At 54.4% G+C, this 17,492-nt stretch overlaps 6 protein-coding genes across 6 annotated transcripts; 3 read left to right on the forward strand and 3 right to left on the reverse strand.

Annotated features, from left to right (window-relative positions):
- Positions 1-651: 651 nt before the first annotated feature.
- Positions 652-1,825, forward strand: Z520_01829 (uncharacterized protein; the record flags this gene model as incomplete). Its single annotated transcript, XM_016772343.1, has 2 exons — positions 652-733; positions 864-1,825. The coding sequence occupies 2 exons, from the start codon at positions 652-654 to the stop codon at positions 1,823-1,825; spliced, it is 1,044 nt and encodes a 347-aa protein (XP_016635813.1).
- A 632-nt stretch (positions 1,826-2,457) lies between these two features.
- On the reverse strand, positions 2,458-4,269 carry Z520_01830 (uncharacterized protein; the record flags this gene model as incomplete). Its single annotated transcript, XM_016772344.1, has 5 exons — positions 2,458-2,788; positions 2,848-3,055; positions 3,096-3,517; positions 3,648-3,774; positions 3,846-4,269. 5 exons carry the CDS (start codon positions 4,267-4,269, stop codon positions 2,458-2,460), a joined length of 1,512 nt encoding a protein of 503 aa, XP_016635814.1.
- Positions 4,270-6,365: 2,096 nt separating this feature from the next.
- Positions 6,366-8,276, forward strand: Z520_01831 (uncharacterized protein; the record flags this gene model as incomplete). Its single annotated transcript, XM_016772345.1, has 1 exon — positions 6,366-8,276. One exon carries the CDS (start codon positions 6,366-6,368, stop codon positions 8,274-8,276), a length of 1,911 nt encoding a protein of 636 aa, XP_016635815.1.
- A 313-nt stretch (positions 8,277-8,589) lies between these two features.
- Positions 8,590-11,512, reverse strand: Z520_01832 (uncharacterized protein; the record flags this gene model as incomplete). The annotated part of the gene is made up of 2 exons (XM_016772346.1): positions 8,590-10,183; positions 10,233-11,512. The coding sequence occupies 2 exons, from the start codon at positions 11,510-11,512 to the stop codon at positions 8,590-8,592; spliced, it is 2,874 nt and encodes a 957-aa protein (XP_016635816.1).
- A 360-nt stretch (positions 11,513-11,872) lies between these two features.
- Z520_01833 (uncharacterized protein) lies at positions 11,873-14,525 on the reverse strand (the record flags this gene model as incomplete). Its single annotated transcript, XM_016772347.1, has 3 exons — positions 11,873-13,938; positions 14,017-14,160; positions 14,237-14,525. 3 exons carry the CDS (start codon positions 14,523-14,525, stop codon positions 11,873-11,875), a joined length of 2,499 nt encoding a protein of 832 aa, XP_016635817.1.
- A 1,518-nt stretch (positions 14,526-16,043) lies between these two features.
- Z520_01834 (uncharacterized protein) lies at positions 16,044-17,168 on the forward strand (the record flags this gene model as incomplete). Its single annotated transcript, XM_016772348.1, has 1 exon — positions 16,044-17,168. The coding sequence occupies one exon, from the start codon at positions 16,044-16,046 to the stop codon at positions 17,166-17,168; it is 1,125 nt and encodes a 374-aa protein (XP_016635818.1).
- Positions 17,169-17,492: the final 324 nt, after the last annotated feature.

Raw genomic sequence — 17,492 nt, forward strand, 5'->3', positions numbered from 1 at the left:
CATGACCATAATAGAGCTCGAGCAGGCGTGTAAAAAAAATCTTTCTCGGTCATAGAGATTTAAAGAGGCATCACGCACAGAGAACTCTTAGAATCTGACAAGAAAATTGATTTAGTTGAAAGAAGCCATGAAGATCCGACCAGTGTCGGATCCTCCGAGAAGTAGAGGAAACTGTAAGAGGTCTTATCCTCCCTCGATGCGCATCTCTCTCTCGCAGATTAAACACAGACCTTGATACTGTTCTCAGCCTCGCCGACTTCAGCCCTTCGCCAAGACCACGGAGAAGTCAGCCTCGTTGCCGACGTCATCCGGCGTCGGCGAACTTCATCCAGGGGTCGCCGGTCTGTTGCTTGGCATCACACCGCCTGGAGCGTTTTTCATCTTGTCCCCAGCCGAACCGTCTGCGACGACCGTTGACCCAGGTACGTGTGTGGTCCCGGCCTTTGGACTCTCGAATCACTTCGACAGTGCATACCGCTGCAGTCGAGGTCTTGAACTGGAAGCCTTGCGTGCTTTCCAAGGGCACAAGAGTTCCACCGAGTCCGAGGCTTTTGGGGCGCCATACCCACTCAAGATTTAGCAGTGGATAACACACTTTTCTTTCGAGTGCGATATTCAGAAGTTGAATCTCCTTTCTCCAGATGATGTATCATGTCTACACCGCAGCCGGAAACCAAGGCTGAGGCCGAAGCACTTGTGCCTCGGTTCAAGCTCGAGAGGGTGCTCAATCAAGGTGAGAGATACGACCGCTTTCATTACGCATCCGACGACGCAGGCGCTGTCGATTTGTATACTTCTGAATAAGTTGCTTGCTTTTCCACTTGGCCACAACCCCAACTCTGACGCGAGATCGTGAGGTCTAGACCAAAATGGGCGACGGATCTCTCTGCTCGGCAGCATTGCTGAGCTGCCGGCGCTCATCACTCTCGAACGAGCAGCATTCCCCACGGAGCCAGACCTCGTGTCAAGCCTCCTGAAATCTCTTATCAACACCACCAACCTCGGCGCCAACGACATTTATCGGTGGTACATGGCAAACCGGTCAACTGAATCATCTCCATCTTCCACCAGCGCCTCGTCAATATCACCATCATCACCAGCGACCCGGTTACCCCCGATCATCCCAGACTTCAAACTCAACCTGATCTACCCATGCTCGTCACAGCATGTGCGGAAATACTCGGCCCAGAGAGTGCGCATGGTCACCGAGACGCCGCACATCTACGCGACGCACATCCAACCGTACATGGCGCGCCAACGCGCCGCGGGGCGGCTCGACTGGGTGTTCAACATCCTTGAAGGGCGCACAGAGCAAGAAGACGTCCTGGCACGCGTCGATTGGGACTCTCCGTCCAAGACGGGTTTTCTGCTGCTGCCGGATTTGAACTGGGACCGCAAAACCGTCGAGGGGATGCACCTGCTCGCGCTCGTGCAGAGGCGCGACATCTGGTCCCTGAGAGACCTGAGGAGGAAGCACGTCCCCTGGCTCAAGACTATGCGCGAGCAGATCGTCGCCGCTGCCATTGCAAACGTCGGTCAGGGTCAGATCGACGCTGACGAGGTCAAGTGCTACCTTCACTACCAGCCCACGTACTACCATCTTCACGTCCACGTGGTGCATGTCATGCTGGAGGCCGGCACGACGCAGAGTGTAGGCAAGGCTTTTGGGCTCGGAAATGTCATTTCGCAGCTGGAAGGCATGGCTGACGATGAGGCCGGCATGCACCAACTCGATCTGCACTATTTCCTGGGCGAGGAGAATGAGTTGTGGAAGAAATGCTTTGGCCCGTTGAAGAAGGGCGAGCCTGTGGATTTGAATGTTTGAAACTAAAATAAGGGTATGGTTCAAGATGACGGGTTCATGTGAAAAAGCAACCCACCTTCTACTTCAACTCGAAGGTTTCTTGGATAGGTGTGTGGTTGTTGAGAAGTCAATTTTCCCAACAACGCCCCTCCCCCTTCTAACATAACGGAGTCCTCTCAATCGGAGAAGATCCTCGATAATCGACTTTTCCAGATCCCAGAGTCCCAAGGCCCGTGTGACTGGACTTACCATTCCTCTCAGAAGCATAATAGCACGGACTTTTATCTGCCATCCTTCTCTCGAGATACCGCCTTGTACACATCGATACACATCAATGGAAGACTCAACGCATCCAGCTCTCTCTCACCAATACGGAAGAGCTACATATTCCAGCCCTCCCAGAGAAGAGAGAGAAGCATCGCCAGCCGAACAAACTAACAAGGGCAGTGGCACTAGTGCGGTACCTGGCCTAAGTCTTCAACTTGAGCTGACAGCAAGGTTCCCCTTCATTCCGACTGGAAAGGGAGCCACCGCCGTCTTATGTCTAGTTGACCCCGCCACAATATGGTGCAAATACTCTGGGACCGTCTCAATCATGATCTTGTACAAGCTTCAGGCTGACATACCGTTACAACTTGACCATGCTCGTGCAATCAGGCTAAACGACACTCAATGATGCTCAAGGGACCCCGGCACTCCCAGATCTTGTCCATCACCAACCCAGCTGCTTGCACAATACGCTCAAATTCAGCCGGGGTCCTCTCCCTCCCATTCGTCATCATCATCATATTCAAGTCCATCATGTGTGCGGGAGCCATTGCCACACCGTAATTCGCCAGCAGCGGCTCAGGGGCCGACTTGAGCTTGTTCGAAGGTAAGGTGGTGTTCATCAAGATCTCCGCGATCAGGATGCGGGAGCTTGGACTCATTGATTCTGCGACCCGCGACAGGATGGCGATGGCTTCATTGTCTGCCCAATCGTGGCTGATTGCGTTTGCGATAAGCATTAGCCACGGATGTCCAAATTGTCCAGAGCTACTTACATAATATATCGTAACCAGTATATCTCAGCACCTACTACTGGGTTTTTCTGGAAAAAATCATGCGGCGCTAACGTGACTCGGCCGTCAGCAACGGCAGACGGATGCTTGGTCTCCCACACGGCGATTGCTTGTTGGATCACATGCTCTCGGTCTTGGACAATCAGGCTGAGATTAGGGTGGTAGGCGTGGAGCTGCATGCAGAATGAACCTGAAGATTGTTAATCCAAGACGCTCCCAGGTACATTGACACAGAGTGTGGAAAGTTGAAGACTTGCCAATCCCGCCACCAACGTCCACAACCGTTGCACCATCCTGCAGGTCCTGCCAAGGAAAGTCCAGCACGCAATATTTTTCGGTCCCTTTGCCCTGGCCGCTGATTGCAAGATTGAAGAGTTGTTTTTCAGGGCGAGGGACCATCTTCTGGCTGGAGACATGGGATTTCAGTGGTCCATTATCATCATCATCCTCCTCGCATGGATGTTTGCGCACCGCTCGAGGCCGCCAATTCACCTCGGACTCGGGCACCAACTCGTTCATCCACTCGAACAGAGACAGTTTCGTGCCCACAGCCTGCTGAAAGGCCGTCTTCCTCGGGTCGTGACTGTCCCTAGTTGCCGGGTTTACTAGAGCTTGTGGGAGGAAGTCGCTGGCGGTATACTGGAGCTGGCCTCTGGGAATGGTCAAAAAGAGTACTACACGATTGGGCGCCTTCTGGCTGACGAGCGTCTCCGCTGTTCGCTGGGCTTTCCTCCTCCTCTACCAGTCTTGATCTGGCAGAGCGCGGAGCGAAAACAACTTACTTCATGACAATGTTTGCTTGAAAGGCAGCGTCGCCGACAAGTGCCTGAGAGATGCGATTATTGGCAAAACAGCCTTCCTCAATCTCCTGGAAGACATGGTGCGACGTCAACGTTCGCATGACGCGACCTATGGCAGTTTGCCCATCGTTCAGCGAGCCACTACTACATCACGTGGAGATGCTTGAGAAAAAAACATACAGAGCTTCCCCTCTTCTATGCCAGTCTCTTTGGCCAACTGGACAGCGCTGACTCCGCCCTGCTCGGCGCGGGCAAGCAATTCGGCGACACCATGCTCGGCGGCGACATGCAAGGCTCGAGCGATAAGATAGGACATGGACAGGTTCAGCAGGCGAGTGTGCGGGTCTAGAACGAGGCTCTCGATCGAACCCAATGCGGCAATGATGACCTTGACCGCATCATTCTCGGCATGTGACACGGTGTTGGTGTTTTTGGTTGTGGTGGTGGCGGCGGCAGCATTCTCGGTATCGGTAGCGGAAGCGGCAGCGTCATCATGGCCCGGGGATGATTCCCATTCCGAGGCTAGGCTCTCCACCGCGGCTGAGAGGAGGGCCAGAACCTCGCGGAGCTGCGCAGCAGGCTTGTCAGCCTTGGACGATGGCATGATAGGGTCTCTTCTTCTGCAGGGTCGAACGAGGAGGGGAACCAGTTCGCGAGTAACAAAGGAACTTTTGGCGCCCTATGAGAGAGTGCCTTCACGCCGACCATTACGGAATCCTTATGTACGAGCTGAGGACGAATCTCTCTCCTGTTGTGGCATGTGGTGTGTGGAGTAATAATGCTATTCACAACCAAAAACCAGCCAGGCACACATGTACTCCGCAGTAGTATTCGTCGGGGATCTGAAGGGAGATCGGGACCAGGGAACCTTCCCCGGGAACCAAGCAAGTATTGCAGGAATACACCGGCCGACCCAGTCACCGCCAATATCTGCGAGTATACTCGCTCAGGCCCACAAGAAGACAACACTCGTACGTACGGGTGGGGGGAAGGAGTACCTACTAGTACTCGGTAGATAGGTGTATGATCCATAGAACAGGCTCGCCCCTTGGAGGCCGATCCAAGTCTGGGGTCTAGATCCTCATCCTGCTCATACGGGCCCGATTAGTCGCACGGCATACAGTCTCTACGAGTAGTATCGAAACCATATTAAGAGAATAACATACACCTTGTGACGGGCATCTGTCTCCCAATTCACCTCTTCGTAAGGGCCAACACTGTCGCCCATCGGACACGATGGATGACAAATGCGGCCCTCGAGAGCTCGTGTGCTTCAGCCTTCAGCAGCGAGAGCGGCAGGATCTACCCGTATACCCGCCCCACAAGGCAAGATCAGGCGAGTGACTTATGCACTATGTATCCGGCGAATCTCCTGTAAGCTGACGATGGGGTCCCGGCGCGGGGAGGTGGGTTATACCATGGTGAATGTAAGAGGGTATTCAGCTCGAGTACCTAATCGTGGATACCCTACCGAACTAGTACGAGTATTAGAAATATATCTGGGAGTATGGAGTATGGACTATCCTGAAAGTCAATATTTGCGCACGTAGCCGAGCTGGCCAATCAAAAAACACAATCTGTGTCCTGATCGGGTAATCCCGTTTCCCGTTTCCATATTGTTATGGCTACTCGTAGATCCACCCGAGACGAGAGATACAGGCACCCCAGCATGGCGGCCCGCAATGCCGCTTGACGAGTGAGGGTGCGTGTACTGAGTAGTGAGTGGAGGCGATCATGACATGCATGCTTGCTGGCTGTCTTGCTGGCTGGAGTACTCGTACATGGAGGGAGCTGCGATTTTACGTAAACCCAGGTGGATTGTCGAGCAGAGCTCTCCCGATTCGAGCCCGGAAACACTGATCACTGATGTCAATAGCCTATGTCCGAAAACCTCGCGTCGAGTCAAATCGAGTGACTCAGGGCCAGCGTTCGATCGAGATAGAATGAACTCGGAATCCGCGTGCATCTCGCTTTCACCCTCGGGGGCTCTACGTTCCGATACTTAGTTGCTTTTTTCGAGGGTCGCTTCAGTTGTGCAACGAGGAATGAGATGGCCTAGACCTGTGGCCCGAGAAGCGCGAAGAACCTTGTTTGTCTGTAGGTACATACTCCTAGCCCTAAGATCTAACTCATATGGAAGCAGGAGCGCCCAGTCGCCGATTAGGGCTGAACTAGTATCGTCGAAGTTTGTCTGCAAGTAATCAAGTGAGGAATCTTTGCAGTTTGCTGGATGGTAGCCTATGGTATGGCGGCGCTAGCTGTCCCCTGATGGTTTCGCTCCGATCGAGAGATGCCTCAGACTATCCAGACGCTAGCATCGTTGGATCCCCTGTACCCTACGCTTCGCAGCGTCATTTCAGGCTTCTAGCCGGTTTTTCTGGGGGGGCCACCCTGAAGTCAATCAGTGTTGCATCACATTGTTGTATGGATAGAGCCTGGAACCCCGTCTCTTCGATGATATGGCCCTTGTGTCTATACTATTCTAGATCGACAAGAGTGGCGACGACGGGGCCCCCTGGCCCTGGCTGCGCCCTGCTCCTCAATGTGAGAGATCCTGATGTGCGCCATAGGTAGAGTTTTCCTCTTCGTTTCGGGCCACTGTGTCATTCTTTACCCTTGAACGACTTTGATCTTGTTCTGTGATTCTTTCAGCATTGTACCCTTCTCAGAACTGTTCTTTTTTCCGCCTTTCTTGTCGCCATGAAACGTGTTGTGATCGTGGGAGCCGGCCCATGCGGGCTGGTGGCGCTCAAGGAGATGATCGAGAGCGGCCACGAGGCAGTCCTGCTCGAACGATCGGGACGGCTGGGCGGCGTGTTTGCCAGTGCAACAGCATACCCAAACCTGCACCTCACCATCAGCAACTGGGCCATGGCCTTCTCCGACTTCCCGGATCCGACGAGACTGCATTACTCGACGGCCGCGGAATACCTACACTATCTCCACGAATACGCGCGGCATTTCGACCTCGAGCGCCATATCAGATACCACGCCGAGGTGCGCAGCGCGATCTTGGAGAGTGACGGGCAGTGGTCTTTGGAAATCCAGAACAACAGCCAGACCGGTCCAGAGCAAGAGCAGGAGCAATCCACGTTTTATCTGCAGGCGGACGCGCTCATCGTCGCCACCGGGTCGAACGGGCTCCCCAATGCACGACCCGCAGGGCTGTCCGGGTTCGAGGGCCGAGTAATCCACTCGTCAGAGTACGACGAAGCGTTCAAGCAAGAGGTCTCGGAGAAGAAGCTGAGAGTGTTAGTGGTCGGCGGCGGGGAGAGCGGCGCAGACATCGCCGCCGAGCTGGGGGAGCTGTCGCCCAATGTCACCGTGTGGCTGCGCCGTCCCGTTTGCGTCGGCCCGCGTTACCTCAACAAGAAGAACGAGATGGAACAGGTGCAAGCCAACATGACCGTCGACTTCCCGGCCAACGGCTTCCTCGAGGCCGCCACGACGAACCGCATGAGCGCCGCCCAGAATGTGTACACGTACGGCGTCTTCCGCAGGCTGCTCTGGCGCACGCCCGTGCTGAACGGCACGCTGTCACGCATGTCGCTGGCCAGCACGGCGTCGGCATTTGTGCGAAACGATCAAGCCACGTATGTCACCAAGAACCAGCGCATGTGCGAGGCGCTGCATGACGGCAAGATCGAGGTGGTTGTCGCGCCGTCCATCTCCGCCCGCGGACGGAGATGCGAGTTTCCATTGGCCGACGACGGCCAGACCCAGCGGCGCGAGTTCGACGTCGTTGTTCTCTGCACCGGCTTCCGTGTCGAGTTTCCATGGATTCATCTGCCTGAGAAACAACAGATCCCGTTGTCATCAAACCCCCGCTCGTGGTATCTGCACTGCTTCCCCGAGGGACTGGGCCACTGCCTCTTCTTTGTGGGGTACGCGCGCCCTCACCAGGGCGGCGTGCCGGTCATGGCCGAGATGCTGAGCCGATACATTGCGCTGCTGCTCCGAGGAGAGAGGCAGCTTCCAGCCGATTACTCGGCGCGGGCGCAGCGCGACGCCGCAGCCTCGCGCGAGTACTACTCTCTCAGCCCCGACCTCCACACGCTCGTCGACTACAACGCATTCCTGGAAAGCGTTGCGCGACGGATCGGCTGCGAGCCGAGACTGCCCGTGCTCTGTGTCCTGCTGTGCAACCTGCACATGCTGACGGTCCTGCTCCTGGCTCTCCAGCTATGCTGCTCCCAAACGCGGCTGTGGTGGTGGAGTCCCCGAGCCACGCTGCTGATGTGGGGGGTGTCGATGGCCGGCTTCTTCGTCCTCCACGACGGATTGCTGATCAAGTGGTGGTTCTACCCGCACTGGGCGGTGTGGTACCGCCAACGCGGTCCCGGCTCCGATCCCGCTCTGCTTGATGGGGTCCTGGGCCGTGTGATCCTGTGGAGATCGACAGCCATCACGTCCGGGTTCGTCTTGCTGGTGCTCTGGTCTGTTCCGACTTACTATGCGCAGCGCATCCTCTCTGTCTTCCTGTTTGCATTCAGTGCCACCTTGTCTGTACTCGGAATCGACTTGCCTGCAGCGTGGATTGGTCTGCTCCGGCCCAAGCTCTTTTCATTACATGATTGCCCGTGGCGACTGTCCGATCTCTACTTGCCATGAGATCCTTGAGTTGGGACAGATGCAGACACACGTTTGTTGCCGAGTTATGTGAGAGATGTCCGAGCTCAAGATGTGCGAGAGACGCAAGCTGGCCATTAGCGGGAGAACAATATGGAGGAGACCTGCGTATAAAGAGCAAGGATGCTCATGATTGGTACACAGGTGTCTCGATTCCGCAGTACTGGTCCAGAAGAAACGGGTTCAACGGCCCAACATGGCCCTGATGACTCTCAGATCATCACTCCCCATATACGTAGGTTCTTTCCCGCTCTTTTCCATTCACGCCTCACTGTCCTCGAAGTCGGACAGTCCTTCAGCAGAACCTTGCTCGCGAGACTCGAGAGCCATCTCCCAGGGCACGTCGGCCTTTGCCCTCGTCGTCGATTGCCCCAGCATCCAGTAGAATCTCCACTATATCCCATTTGCCGGCCATCAATGCATGATCCAGAGCAGTCCCGTAGCTCTGTCTCCTAGCATTGATATCTGCTCCGGCACTCAACAACACCTTCATCACTTCCGTATCTCCATTTTTTATTGCATAATGTAGTGCTCCATATCCAAACACCACAGCATTCACATCTGCTCCGGCACTCAACAACATCTTCACCATTTCCGTGTCTCCATATTCCGCTGCTCGCTGTAGTGCTGTATATCCGTGTACCGCAGTATTCACATCTGCTCCGGCGCTCAATAGTATCTCCACTATATCCCTGGAGCCTTTCATAGCTGCTATCTGTAATAGGGCCTCCCGGCTATGATTCCTGCCGTTGGCATCTGCTCCAGCATCCAGGAGTAGTTTCACGACGTCTGTGCGCCCATAAAAACACGCAGCTACAAGTGCTCTATGAAGCCCTCCTTTGCATGGGTCAGCATGTAGAAGTGTTATGACCATGTTCTTGTAACCTTTGCTTGATGCCTCCGACAGTGCCTCGTAATCTCCAACGCTTACATCTGCGCCTGCACTGAGGAGCATGCACACCACTTTGTCATGACCTCCTCGTGCTGCTGCTGCCAGCGGAGACGTGGGCCCAGGACCAAACACGGTATTTATCAGATTTCGTCTCTCACTGTCACTGTCTTCCAGGGCAAGTATTTTAGAGAGAACCTCATCAAGCCCGAGAAAGGAAGCACAGAAAACTGGCAAGGCAATGGAAAAATAATAACTCTCAACATCTTCGGCTCGATAGTATAAGGGCATTGTTTCGTTATACCATTTGAACCAGGCGCGGAGAGAGTCTGGTCGGCGGAAAAGTCTCAAAGTTAGCTCATCCAAGCGGGATGCCACGAACCCGGCGGCTCTGTAGTGGTCGACCCAATAACGGCTAGCAAAATGACACAAGGGAAGCTTGCTGTCCACCGACTCATCTGATGGCCCACTGAACAACTCAGGTTCCAATAGATACACCAGGCATATTTGCGCAATCTCTGCGTGGGCAGGAGCACTTTGCAACGCAAAAGTGGCTGCCCTTTTTTCCGTGATGCGACCGGATTCCAGGTACTCTTGGACCGAGAAGTGAGCCAAACGGACAACTGGCCTCACAACTCGCGTCTCATTTGGGTACTTCCCAGTAAGGGTCCCCTCGAACCTGATATCGACCAGACCTGGGCAGATATTGCGAATGTCGTCTTCACCATGCAGTCGACGTCCACGATTCAGTCCTGCAGGCTCATTAAGGTCGACAGCAACTCCATCAAGAAGCTCCGGCACTGTTAGGGGTCGGGTTGTGAAGCATAACAGAGTAAGAATCCGTCGTGCCTCCTCAATCGAGTCTTCATCAATATTAGACAGCATCCGCTCATATGTCTCGTCCAAACCTCGCGGTAATGAGGCGAGACATCGATCGAGGTGTCTTTCGCTACGAAGACATCGCCTGAGAGATTCAAATTGGCATTCGACCCAACGGAACCTAACTTTATCAGCCAATAACTTATCACCGTCGACCGTGGGCTACTTACACGCCTTGAGCTCGTCCAGCCAACTCATTTTTGATGCGTCCATGATGCAAGTGACACCATCGGAGTTTTGGATCGACATCGAGCTGGCTGGTGATAAAGTCGTTGATATCCTGATCAATTCCGGCATTCTGCATGATCAGCGTTTGCTCATGAGCTGGATTGAGGGAATCACGAATTTCTGGTTCGTCTCGACTAGTGACTAGGAGGTGCAATCCTGGAAGTGACCAGTTCCTCATAGTCTCCAGTGCATTCAAGACCTGGTCCAGTTTACCATATCGCGGAGATTCATCCAAGGCGTCCAGCAAGATATACACGTGCTGGAATCTTTGTGCGACGTCTCGGAGATGCTCGATCAAAAGGGGGGTTGAAGGTGTGCCAGCTTGGGATGAAGTCTGTAATCGACTAAGGATATCTTGCCCATTGGGGAGCTGTCCGGAGAGCTGTAAGAGTAAAGCTCGTAACATTGCAGACTCGTCTTGCTTGGAACTTTCACTGAAAGTGAAGTAGAAAAAGGCAATGCCCGCGTTCACAACGGAATTCTTCTGGCGGAAAGTATGTTGAATGGCAGTAGCGCATAGCACGGACTTGCCGCATCCTGCGGGCCCTTTCAGCCAGAGGAACGAACCATCTTGCTTCAGCCAAGTGGTAAATTCCGGACCATTGATGAACCACATGCCTGTGCCTGGGTGTCGCTTCGCGCACGCCGCATTGTGGTTGACACTCGCATCCGGCGCCTTGAGCCACTCGCGAACCGATGATGAGATCTGTGCCGAATTCACGAGCGTGAGAAGCAGCTTGAGCTCGGCGATATCGTCTTGGGCTTTCTTTTGGTTTCTAAGCTGCAGCACGTCCAAGGCAAGTGATAGGTTATCCCGGATCTCGCCAACATCCTCGTCGAGTTTCTGCAGAGTGCTTTGGCGGAATGGATACGCCACTCGTCGCCCCGCGACTTTGAGAGCGCCCTTGAAATCAGTGGCAGAAGTTTTGCTTAGTTTCGCGCACTCATCTTGCATTTCTCGAATGATGTCTTCACAGGTATGAACCGAAGACTCAATGTTCTTGATCAGGTCCTGCTCATCTGGTTGAAATGTCCGCTTCTTCAGCGCAGCGTCGAGACTCCGGAAAAGCGTCAGGAGAGATTCAATCCTCGCAGTTGTACGAGCCACATTGGCATCTTGGTCCTTATATGCAGCATAGAACTCGACAAGAGATTCAGTCACTTGAATGCCCAGCGATATCAACCCAGCGAACCCCGTCACAATGGAAAACGGATCTGTCATGGTCGCTGTGCTTGACGAGGAGGACGACGCTGAATGAGAAACACAATGAATGGAGATGAGAGGAAAGGGAGACACATGGACAGAAAGAGGAAGAAGCAGGGAGGCAGGGAGTGAGGCGGGGAGGGCAAGAGAAACCGAAGTGAGGCTGTGGAGGAAGCATGTCCGTGCAGTCCAAATGATGGCCGCCACGTGGCCCTGCAGTCTGCGGCTGAGATGCTGCGCCCAAGCAGGCAACTGCGCAGCCTTGTAATCGCAGCCTTGCGATGTAACATACCTAGGTATCTGTCGGACCCTGCCCATCCATCTATCCTAGTCTCCTCATAGGCTTCATTCACTCGATACACATTAGACGCTGCGTTATCACACATACCCCTGCCGCGTAATGATATTATACCCCGGATCCTCGATCTGAATGTCTGTTTTGGCCAGGAACTCGAGCGGCATCTCGACCAGCGTACCCCTAATCTTGGCCAGTTCGTCCTTGACGGCACTGACCCCTTCGTCGCCTGCGGGGAAATTGTCCTTCATGACGTGGCCCCACTGGGCCATGTGCAGGCCGTCAGGCCCCGTGAACCGCTTCCAGAATAGCATCTGATACTGCAGCCAGGTTTGCGCCGTGTCGTCCGGCATCGGCGCAAAGACCTTGCGGAACGCCAGCGTGTTCTGCTCCGCTACGCCGTTCCAGTGCTCGAGGAACCGGTCGCTGAGCGGGTCCGCGACGAGGACGTCTTCCGTGGACCCAAAGTCGTACTCGTTGTCGCCCGGGGCGGGCATGAAGTGTCCGTCCGGCTTGCGCATGTCCTGCGGAGGGAGCAAGCCCAGATGTTTCCGGAAGAGGTATCGGCGCATGCTGGCCGCAAAGCGACTGGCTTGAAATGGCTGCCCGTTCATCGTCGTAGCGATGGGCGTCGGATCCTCGATTACCAACGCAATCTCCGAGTCTCGACTGCCTTTGAGAGACCTGTCGTTTAGGTTTGCCGAGCCGCACAGCACGACCCGGTCATCGGCGATCAGCACCTTGGAGTGCACATAGAGCTCCTCGCTCACAAAGGCGTCGATTTCCTTGATATTGCCACCGCCTACCCAGGGGACTTTGCGGATGTCGGTGCCACCGAGCATATAACATGAACTGACAGAGTCCCAGCTGCTATGCGCATGATCCGTGGCGTTCTGATATTTCTGGTACGCCTCGTGGTTTGCAGTGACATTGTCGCCTTCAAATTCGCCCATCTCTTTCTGCGCCCGCAAACCGAAGGGATCCACGATATCGTCGTGGTCCTGGCTGGCAAGTTTATACTCGACTCCACTAGCCTGCTCGGCCTTCTGCATCACTCCGCTTTCGTTGATACGGTCATAGTTCCTCAGGTTGTAGAATCTGATGTACTCCTTTGGATCGACGCCGGCTCGTCTGATCTTGTCCATGATGCTAAACCCACCGCGAGAAATGGACTTGTACTGCAGCTTCATGATCGCTCGCGGCGGATGGCCTGTTATCAGAGCTTGCAGGTCTCCCGGAAATGCTGGTACGGAGGGTAAGATAACAATTGCCTTGTATCGCTTCTTCTCCTGGGCGGCGCGGAGGATTCGTTGCACAAGAGCTTCGCCGACGCGGTTCCAGACCGTTCCCAGCCAAGTTCCCGTCGCTGTGATGAAAAATTGCTGTTCAATGTATACGAAATGCTCGCTCTTCTCGATTATGTTGATGTACGCGTTGTACACGCTGTGCTCGAGGGATGGACCGCCGCTCCAGCTGCCGATGCTGCGAACGAGCTGGCATGCCATGGGACCAGCGGGTTGAGACGATGCACCCTGAGCAGGTTGATCGGCGATTGGTGGGATGCGTTCGTATCGCGAGTCCCGTGGGAGACCCGTGTTGTATTTCATGCTGTGGACGAAATTCCAGCGTTCGATGAAATGCTTGCAAAGGTCTACAACCGCCGGCCCGGAAAGGCTGATGGAGATGTCCTGCCAGCCCATCCTCGATGTCGTCAGCCGACTGAGTTTGTTGTGCTCCCAGTTATCGAGATTCTTGAAATCCATCACTCGAGCATTGTTGTAGTCTTGGCCCGGGAAAACGATGTCGTCCAGGTTTCCAGGATGAGCATCGGCGATCGGGTGTTGGATTGTATCCCACCGACCATAGGAGAGGTCGATACCGCCCATAAAGACAGTTTGTCGGTCGCAGATGACGAGTTTCTCGTGATGTGCCCAGAGCAAGGTCGGTCCGCCGGCCAATGCGAATAGGTTCTGCAACGATTCGTCGGATACCTTGCCTAGGTTTGCTGCGCCTCCGGTTATTGTGTTCTGGAGCAGGCTCTTGGTCGATGATAGCACTCCTTTTGCGCCGGTGTAATGGTCTGGATATCGGAAGACAGCGATGTTGGGGTGTAACGCCTCCAGTGCGCGTTGTGTGTGGTGCGAGGAGACTTCGATGGCAGCGAAATGTCAGTACAGGTCTCTTTAATGGAGACGAATGAGCTCAAAATGGGTGGCGCAAGACTTACGGTACATAACTTGAGGAATCTCCTTAAACACAATAATGTTGACCTTGACGCCCCGTTCAGCAGCCGCCAGCAGCATCCGGTCGAGTCGGTATTGTTCATTCTCCGAGGGCGGTCGCCTCAGATATACTTCTGGTGAAACCCACCCTGACGCAGTCATTCAGCCTCGTATCATTTGGATAGACTCGAAAGATTTTCGCAGGAAGTTTGGAAGGATACATACACCCGAGGATCCAAACCGACTCCTTAGCTTTCTCCAACGCCTCAGAGACAGCCCAAAAGTACGAGCATCCACTGACATGATATTTGACGCTGTTCCCCTCCGAGATGGGCGCCGAGCTGGAGTATCTGTGCTTGGGGCCGGTATCCTTGCTGGTGATTATACTCGTCACGGCACTGGTGACGCTTTCGAACCCGAATTTGCTGGTCACGCTTTCGAGGTGAGTTGTGCTGACCACGGTGCTCTGGACGCTTTTCGCAGCGCTGGTGGCTTTGTTGAGGAGGTACGACATGTTCAACGGCGCGGATATGTCTTCTGCTGCCAGGAAAAGGGAGTGGCTGTTTTCCGAGTGCTAGGTTGGGACTCAAGAGCTTTATACTTTGCAGATTATCCTTCTAGGAGTGAGTTGTCCATCGCAGCTGAAGATCGTCAGTAGGCGACCAAGAAGATCTAACAACCTGGAAGATAAAAATGGACGGCGAGTATAACACCTACCCAAGATTTGCATGCTGGCTACTCGTAGTCCGGCACCAGCCTGGTCCAAAAGGACGAACGGCATTTCCGAGTCCTCGTAGAGACGAAACCCCCCATCGCGATTGCGAGTACTCTGTAGTGGCATAGTACCTCTGCCTGCTCCAGGCCGTTTTCTCGCTTCAGCATTGGCTGCACAGGAAAGGAGGCATTACCGTATCACCACCAGATTGACACAAGTTTGCACTAGCGCCGACGCCCGCGAACAGTAGCGATGGGCTGGCTGCAGCTGTTCTGCGTCTCTAGAATGCATATAGTTTCCACAATAGAGTTGGCTGCGCCCGCCGAAGCACAGAATGTGAATTTCAGTTCCTGTGTCGCTGGTGCCGCTGCACGAAAAGCCTTGATCTCTGACGGGATTATCGCCGTGTACGTACAATCAGAGAGAGCTGACATGGCCCAAAGCATACCTAGGTACCCAAGAGGGAGCATTAGAGTAGCTGCGCAGGAAAAAGGCAAAGGCTAACTCGCCGTGTACGTAAAATGTGCGCGTGCCATGAACTGGCGAAGAGCGAACTAGGCCTTGCAGCGACGATCACTTACTTCTTCAGCCATTCCTTGAAGACGTGTCCAAACCCAAGCGGGATATGGACTGGCTGTACCGAGTAGGATGAGAAGAAAATGGGAACGCGAACCGAGTTCGAGTACTCGTAAGCGAGGACGCCAGGCCAGAAGAAAAGAAGCAGAACCACAGTCCACGGCCCACGGCTCGCTCGGCAGGCGCCCCGACTCATTCCCCATATCATTGGGCGCTTTGGAGTCCAACCGTGTTCGCGTCTCCTCGTAGGGACTAGTAGGGCTAACGTTGTTGGCGAAGCGGGTGGCTTTTTTACGTAGATGCTCGGTATATGCGGGGGAAGTGGACGGAGTGGCCGGTTCGCTGGTGCTGCATTCACTAGGTATGCACTTACTGCAGTGACTGCAGCTACTGTTCATTTGCTCGGGATGGCTGGCGAAAGAGAGTTGGCAACAGCATACGAGCAGCGGACTATACTTGGCTAGCACGGGCTGATGCTTCTTGGGATGGCTCAGCCGCTTTTGAGTCGTGAGTTGCGAGTGGTAGCTTCAAAGCCTCGATAGAAACAAATGATAGTCGAACACGAGTATATCATTTCCAAGGTCCGTTGAGACTTGCCCTACCTCCGTCAGACGTTCATTCAGCATCCCAGTTCTCTCAAGGGGAAATTCTGGCCCGGTCAACTATACACTTGAAGCCCTCAGAAAACCATCTTCACCAAGTGCTTGACTCAAGACCTCATCTCCCACCCCAACCCTCAACATGGTTTTCGGGCTCAGCGGCATAAACATCAATAGCTACCAGAACAAGAACCCCGATCCTTCGATCGCCATCTACCCTGCCCTCCACATATCCGACGCCCCCTATTCCATCCAGGAGCAGCCTCTGCGCTCTGCCATCTTCATCCCAACCGACTTCAAGCATGGCACCGACGGAAAGACGCCCGTGATCCTCGTGCCGGGCACAGGCTCGTATGGCGGCGAAGCGTTCCAGCACAACTTCGCCAAACTCCTTCGCGCCAGCTCCTTCGCCGACCCGGTGTGGCTGAACATCCCAGGCCGCATGTGTGACGAAGCGCCCAAGAATGCCGAGCACGTTGCTTATGCCATCAACTACATCGCAACCGTGTGCGGCAAGAAAGTGGCAGTGGTGGCCTGGTCACAGGGCAACCTGTCAACACAGTGGGCGCTGAAATACTGGCCGAGCACCCGCGCACAAGTCAGCAACTTCATTTGTCTTTCGGCCGACTTTAAAGGCACAGTCGAAGCTTGGGGTCTGACACCGCTCAAAGGCATGGTCCCTGGCACTCCAGCCGTGTGGAACCAGACCATGAATTCGACGTTCATCGCCACGCTGCGGTCGAATGGTGGCGACTCGGCCTATGTGCCCACAACGTCGATATACTCGGCGACAGACGAGGTCGTGCAGCCACAATTCGGGTCCCACGCCTCGGCCTTAATGAAGGATGAGAGAAAGGTTGGAGTGACCAATTGCGAGCTGCAAGTCGCGGCGTTCATGAAGCCTGCCGGGCTTGCGTACTCGCACGAAGGTGTCATGTACAGCTCGCTTGCCTGGGCGCTGGCCGAAGATGCCATCAAGAACGGTGGACCAGGCAGCTATGACCGGATCAACATGGCAAGTGTATGCATGCACAGAAAAGCTCCCGGGTTGAGTCTCTTGGATGCGACGCAGACCCAGGCGCTGAGCGGCTGGTGCTTGAAGAGCATCCTGCTGTTTACGCCCAAGCCGTGGCGTGAGCCGGCCCTTCCTCTGTACGTCGCGTCGGAAAAGATCAACTATGTTGCCGAAGAGGTTCCCATACCCGCGAAGCCTGCAGTGTCTGTGCTTGAGACAGAGGTCGGTGAAGAAGAGGTTGCTGCTGCCTAGCTGTCTTGAAGTGCGAATCTTTTGGGTTGTCTCGTGTTTTATATAGTCGTAGTAGTCAGATCTTGATGCTTTGTGATGTGATACTTTCAGAATGATACCCATTGATCAGTATTGTATCCATTTCCAGCAAGGCTTGGAGGTGAGGCGCGGGGATTTGACCAAGTGAAAGCAACGTCCCTAAGGGTCAGTCCTGATGACAAGCTTCAGGTTTCAGGCGAGTATCGATCAGATCGTGTGCGAATTGACTCTTTCACGACTCAGATAGAATAGTCCGGTTGGTGCCTTTGAAGATCTCATTCCACATCGGCGTAACAGTTTAGGCCA

This window comes from Fonsecaea multimorphosa, assembly GCF_000836435.1.
Source record: "Fonsecaea multimorphosa CBS 102226 unplaced genomic scaffold supercont1.3, whole genome shotgun sequence".
Taxonomy (NCBI): Eukaryota; Fungi; Ascomycota; class Eurotiomycetes; order Chaetothyriales; family Herpotrichiellaceae; genus Fonsecaea; species Fonsecaea multimorphosa.